The sequence below is a fragment of the Orycteropus afer genome, unplaced genomic scaffold (genome assembly GCF_000298275.1).
Source record: "Orycteropus afer afer isolate SDZICR_OR568_19922 unplaced genomic scaffold, OryAfe1.0 scaffold00334, whole genome shotgun sequence".
Lineage (NCBI taxonomy): Eukaryota > Metazoa > Chordata > Mammalia > Tubulidentata > Orycteropodidae > Orycteropus > Orycteropus afer.
In genome coordinates this window covers 3404422-3410351 of record NW_006921921.1, presented here as the reverse complement: position 1 = coordinate 3410351, position 5930 = coordinate 3404422, and the positions used below count along the sequence as shown (strand labels likewise).

The window sequence follows — 5930 nt, the reverse complement described above, 5'->3', positions numbered from 1 at the left end:
TTGAGTCAGACCCGACTCATAGCGACCCCTCCTTGGGTTTCCGAGGCGGTATCACTACGGAAGTAGATTGCCCAACCTTCCTTCTGAGGAGTGGCAGTGATTTTTTTTTTTTTTTTTTCCCTAATGAATCGGAATTGATGACAGTAGGGTTAGGTTTTGGGCATGTCACCTATCTTAACACTGCCCAGCCTCCTATCCTTTTTCTCTCCCATTCTGTGTAGTGACAGTCATATATCTACCCAGCTGCAGGAATCCCAGCATTATCCTTGGTCCTTTGTTTTGTTCACGTTCAGTCACCAAATCGTGTTGATCTATCTGCTAAGAGTTCTCTAGCTTCTCTGCTTCTCTTGATCTCTGGTGCTGTTACCCTGTGCCAGACGCTGGGAAGAGTAACCTTCTTGCCTGAATTCATGTAGCATTGTACTCCCTTCCAATTCACACTCTATACTGGACTGCAGAGTGATCTTTTAGAAAGAAATCTGATTTGCAGTCTTCTGCTTAAAACCCTTTGACAGGCTTTTGTCCAAAAGTTACCACTTGATTTAGTCCCTGCCAGTCTTGTTCCAGTCTACCAGTGGTATATTTCTCTGTTTCCTCTGTGTTACGGATTGAATTATAAACGGTGCCCCCCCTCCATGTGTTGTAAATCCTAATCTCTAAATTTGTGACTATAATGCCATTTGGGAATGGGTTGTCTTTGATATGTTAATGAGACAGGATTAGACTGTGTCTTCAGTCAATTTCTTTTGCGATATAAAAGAGACTAAATGAGTGAGCAGGCAACAGAGATAGGGGAAGACTGATACCCAGCCACACAGATCTCCAAGGAACCAGGAAACTAGCTGAAGAGACAGGGACCTTCCTCTAGAGCCAACAGAGGCAGAAAGCCACCCCCTAGAGGCAGCACCCTGGATTTCAGACTTCTAGCTTCCTAAACTGTGAGAAAATAAATTCCTGTTTGTTAAAACCATCTACTTGTGTTATTTGTAATAGCAGCACTTGGTAACTAAGATACTCTGTCTAAACTCACACTCATTGCTGTCGAGTCGGATCCGACTCCTGGCGACCCCTCCTTGGGTTTCCGAGACGTGATCACTACAGAAGTAGATTGCCCAGTCTTCCTTCTGAGGAGTAGCTGGTGGGTTTGAACCGCCAGCCTTCTGGTTAGCAGTCAAGTGCCTTAGGCATTACGCCACCAGAGCTCCCACATACTCTGTCTGGAACATTCTTTTCCCACCTTTGTTTGCCTAACTTCTCATCTTTCAGTTTCGGTTTAAATGTCATTTCCTTGAGGTCCCTTTTACAGTAAGCTCACATAACTAACATGTTTGTTTTTCTTAGTACTTGGCACTCATAATTAGTTAATTATCTTTAATTATTTAATAGCTGTGTGTAACATTTATTGAGGACTCCCATTGTACTGTGCTAAATCCTTATGTGGATCATCCAATCTGTAAAGGAGCCCTCTGAGGTAAATTCTGTCCTCATCTTTAATGCTACAGATGAAAAAAACTGTGAGGGTTAACTTACTCCAGGTCACGTGGCTAGTGGTAGCAGAGAACTGAAGCCAGGTAATCTGATTCCAAAGCCTGTGCCCTGGAAGTGTTATTAATAGGCTGCCTTCCCCACCTCTTTGCCCCGTCCTCCAGGTTATGTAACATTTGTCTTTGCTGGATGAGGACAGAGACGTTGTCTGTGGTGTTGACTGCTGTGTCACCAGTACAGAGCACAGCCCTGATGAATATTAAGTGCTCTCTTAGTAAATATTTACTGACTGCCCTTCTTACAGTCTACAATCTGTTTGGTAAATTTTTATAGGAAATTTTAGACCGAGAGGAAACGATTGGGATTCATTTTCCTGTTAGTAGCAAGTTTTCCCCTCATTCCTTCTATGTATGAGAGTGGCATATTGTAAGCATCAAAAAGGTTAGGCTAATTTGTTGGTTGAAAGCCATGGCACTTCTGAGAAGCATAATGGGGTAAATCAGGAAAGATTCCAGGGATAACTTTGGGTTAAAGTATGGGCTGGGATTTTAATGGCAGAAAGATTGAGGAGAGGAAGACAGGCATGGGGAAATGATAGAAAAGCTAGCACTTGCAGAACCATAGAGACGTGCAGTTAAGTAGAGAGCATGGCACCAGACATGTACTGAGTCCCCCGATCAAACCCACTGTTACTGGGTTGATTCCAGCTCGGCAACCCTATAGGACAGAGTAAAACTGCCCCCTAGGGTTTTTGTTTTGTTTTCTAAATTTTTACTGTGATTTGGGTGAAAGTTCACAGAGCAAACTGATTTTCCACACAGCAGTTCACACACAGTTTGTTTCATGAGACTGACTGCAGTTCCCCACACCATGACAGCTTCTGCCCACTTCTCCCTGTAGTGACCTCTTCCCTGTGTCCTTCTTTCCTATGCATTCCTGCCCCTGAGCTGTTGCCCTGTGCAGATACCTCCCTTCTGTTCTCCCGTGGTTGGTCATTCTAAGGAGTGGATCTACCAGATGTAAATGTTCATCATTGCCCCATAGGATTTCCAAACTTATAAATGGCTTTGTAAGCAGACTGCCTCATCGTTCTCCCACAGAGTGGTGCTTGGTTTGAACTGCCAACCTTTTGGTTAGCAGCCCAGTGCATTAACCACAGTGCCACCAGAGCTCCGTACCAAGTATATTCCAAAACCAAACCAAACTCAACTGCCATCGAGTCAGATCTGACTCATAGCGACCCCTCCTTGGGTTTCCGAGGCAGTATCACTACAGAAGTAGATTGCCCAACCTTCCTTCTGAGGAGTGGCTGGTAGGTTTGAACCGCCAGCCTTCTGGTTAGCAGTCACATGCGTTAGGCACTACGCCACCAGAGCTCCCACCAAGTACATTACTTGCCCAGAACTGCCCTTTGTAGTTTCCTGTGCTTTTACTTCATTCTGACAATTCTGAAATACTTTCATCCCCGTTATTTGAAGACTGAAGCTAATACAGTTAATCTTAGTGCTAATTCCATTGCATGACAAAATGATAATATGATTTAAACTTTTTGTACTTTTGTTTGTTCTGTACAAATTACTTTATCTCCTGTATCCATCCACCTGGTTATTTGAACAGTAAATGTCCTGCTCATCAGCTAATTTAAAGAGACTCATATCCTGTGGGCATTCATTCAGCAGACACCTTCTCTGACTTTTTTTCCCTTAAAATAAGTTTGTTTTCAGTGGTACATTCTGAAACAACCCCTTTGGTCCTGTCTCCTCCACTTTGGTCTCCTTTGTCATTGTTAGTTGCCTGTTGAATTGATAAGAGTTTTCAAGGCTGTGACCTTTTGGAACCAGATTGCCAGGCCTGTCTTCACTTCAGTATCCTTCAAACTGCCCACCTTTCTCCAGGTAGTCAACCTCTTAACTGTTTGCCCCCACGTACTCCCTTAGGGCATTGTAGAAACCAGACAGTTCACAGCGATCCTAACTGAGCTCTCTCATGGCTAATAAATCCATCATGATGTCTATTATAAGCTACTCTCCTACTAACAATAGCATTTTAAGATCAAAACCACATTTATACTTAAGTAATGTTTCACATGCGTTTCTGTTAGTTGTTTAAGATGGGGAAGGTGGTACTGTTACTTTTGTTTTATACAGCTACATAGTCAACTGGTAGGATGCTTGTTTTCAGGAATTAGTAGGAGAGTCACCTTCAGCTCACCAACTTTGTTGTTTACCTGTTGGAGGCTGCATGTTGTTGTTGTTGTTATGTGCCATCAAGTTGGACCCAACTCACAGCGACCCCTCCTTGAGTTTCCAAGGCCTTATCACTACGGAAGTAGATTGCCCAACCTTCCTTCTGAGGAGTGGCTGGTAGGTTTGAACTGCCAGCCTTCTGGTTAGCAGTCAGGTGCCTTAGGCACTACACTACCAGAGCTCCTAAAAAGTATCAATAAATGGGTATCCTGTGGTTTAGTGAATAATTAAAGGTATGTGTGGATACTATTCTCTACTACCTTAAAACAACTGTTTAAATCATTGAAATATATCTGTATCTACAATTAAATTAGATAACACAGTCTACAGATGCATGAAAGAAATGCCATGTTATTGAAGACTTTTGGAAACTAGCCTGGTATTTTAATATTAGATAAAAATCCAACAGAGATGGAAAAGCGTCCATGTGCTACACAGGCACTAAAATATTGTAATTAATAACAGTTTGAGCTGGGTCCTGGGCACTGATAAACATTTAGGATCAAGCATGTCCTCTTTCTTTGGCCTGAAAGCATTATAAATTACACTTAATTCCAACCTTATTTCTCTGGTTGTTTGGACATTTTGCTAGTTTAATTCAGATAGTACACATTTAGTTTGTCCATCAGCACACAGTCCTTCACTGTTTGGGATATTGCTGTTTGCAGAGCAGAAAGCTGGTAAGTGCCTGATGACATCCAGGACTTGCCATGTTGGGGAGATGGACTGGAGCCAGTTCAGGGCTTATGGGTCAGTTTTCCCCCTAGCTTTTCCCTGCTGGAATTTTTCTAGCTCTCAGCAAAATTAATTAACTAAACTTCTTTAAAAATAGACATTTTACGTCTCATTCTTGACTATGCTTCTAATTTTCCTTTCTTTTATACACATATCTCTAATCTCCCTGACCCCTCTTTCCCCCCTCTTTTTTTTAATCAGAAAGGTGGAAGGAAGAGAAAACGAACTTTTGACTAGAATCAGAAGTGACGTGTCGGTTCAGAACACAGGTGGCATGGGTACAGAATCGTGTAGGGAATCTGTAGGCTTCCAAATCATGCGACATTTTGAACCCAGACAGTCTCTGTTTCAGAACTTCTCTGACAGCAAAGAAAGTTTGCACCAGGAGCAAAAGGGCTGATAGAAATAACGGGCCTTTGCAGGAGACCTGGAAGTGATGGATACGAATGACTGCCAGTTGCTGCTAATCTGATTTGGGCTTTGATTGTCGTTCCCCAGGATAAATTAGGCTGCAAGTCAAGGTTGCCTATCCTATATTTGAGGATTATATAATTGAAAAGAAAGAAACATGTGTTTGAGAGTCATTTCCTTGTTTTCTTCCTGGTCTTATCACTTATGGAGGGGAGGTCGGGAATTCTTAAAGTTGGCAAATTACTGAAAGTTTTCCAACTGGTGAGATAGAAATGATTCCTTATAGTAAGCTGAAGGTGATGAGAAATTTCACTGGACCATCCTCCGACAGTTGTTAAATATTGACTCTATTCTGTTTTTAATGGAACTTATTGAAAAGCTCTTTTCCCTCGCAGATGGATGGTGACAGTTCCACAACAGATGCTTCTCAACTAGGGATTTCTGCAGACTACATTGGAGGAAGTCATTACGTTATACAGCCTCATGATGGTAAGAAGGCCACAGGGAGACACAGATTCACAAGTAGAAACAAATGAGAAAGTGGAAATTTTATTAATGTAATGTTCTAGGCTACTTTTTTTCCTAAAAATTGGCAATATGTGTCATAGTTCAGTGAGAGTCTATAAAAATATTCCATGCGATTTTCATTAGAAGTAGTCCTCAAAAGAGGGTTGAGTTCTAGAAAAAGGATTTTTCTACTATAAAACTATGCCCTGTTTTACTTGTCTAGTTTCTTTACAAATGTTTTGTTGCTATCCTATTCAGGTATTAAATATAACAAATTCTTATTCATTTGACATGCTAAGTAGTTTTAGAGAGTGTGTTAAGTTAGTTATTATATTTCCAGTACTTATGTATAAACTGATTTTTGTTTTTTATTCACTGTAAGTTTGAACTATCTCAGGTATTAAGATGGCAGTGTGAAGCTGGCCTGTCAGAAATTTTTTTTTTTTTTTTTTTTGGCAGCCTTTTGATTTGTAGAATTAAAAAAAGTAAAATTAAGATATGTTTTTGTAGAGGGCAATTTTTTTTGGTAGGGAGGAGTAGTTATTC

General features: G+C 41.1%; 1 protein-coding gene across 1 annotated transcript in view; it reads left to right on the top strand.

Moving 5' to 3' along the window:
- Nucleotides 1-5272: 5272 nt before the first annotated feature.
- NFYB (nuclear transcription factor Y subunit beta) overlaps nucleotides 5273-5930 on the top strand; it is an 8264-nt gene continuing 7606 nt past the window's right edge. The window contains exon 1 of the mRNA XM_007952397.2: nucleotides 5273-5366. Within this exon, the coding sequence (XP_007950588.2) occupies nucleotides 5273-5366 (94 nt within the window). The remainder of the gene's footprint in view (nucleotides 5367-5930) is intronic.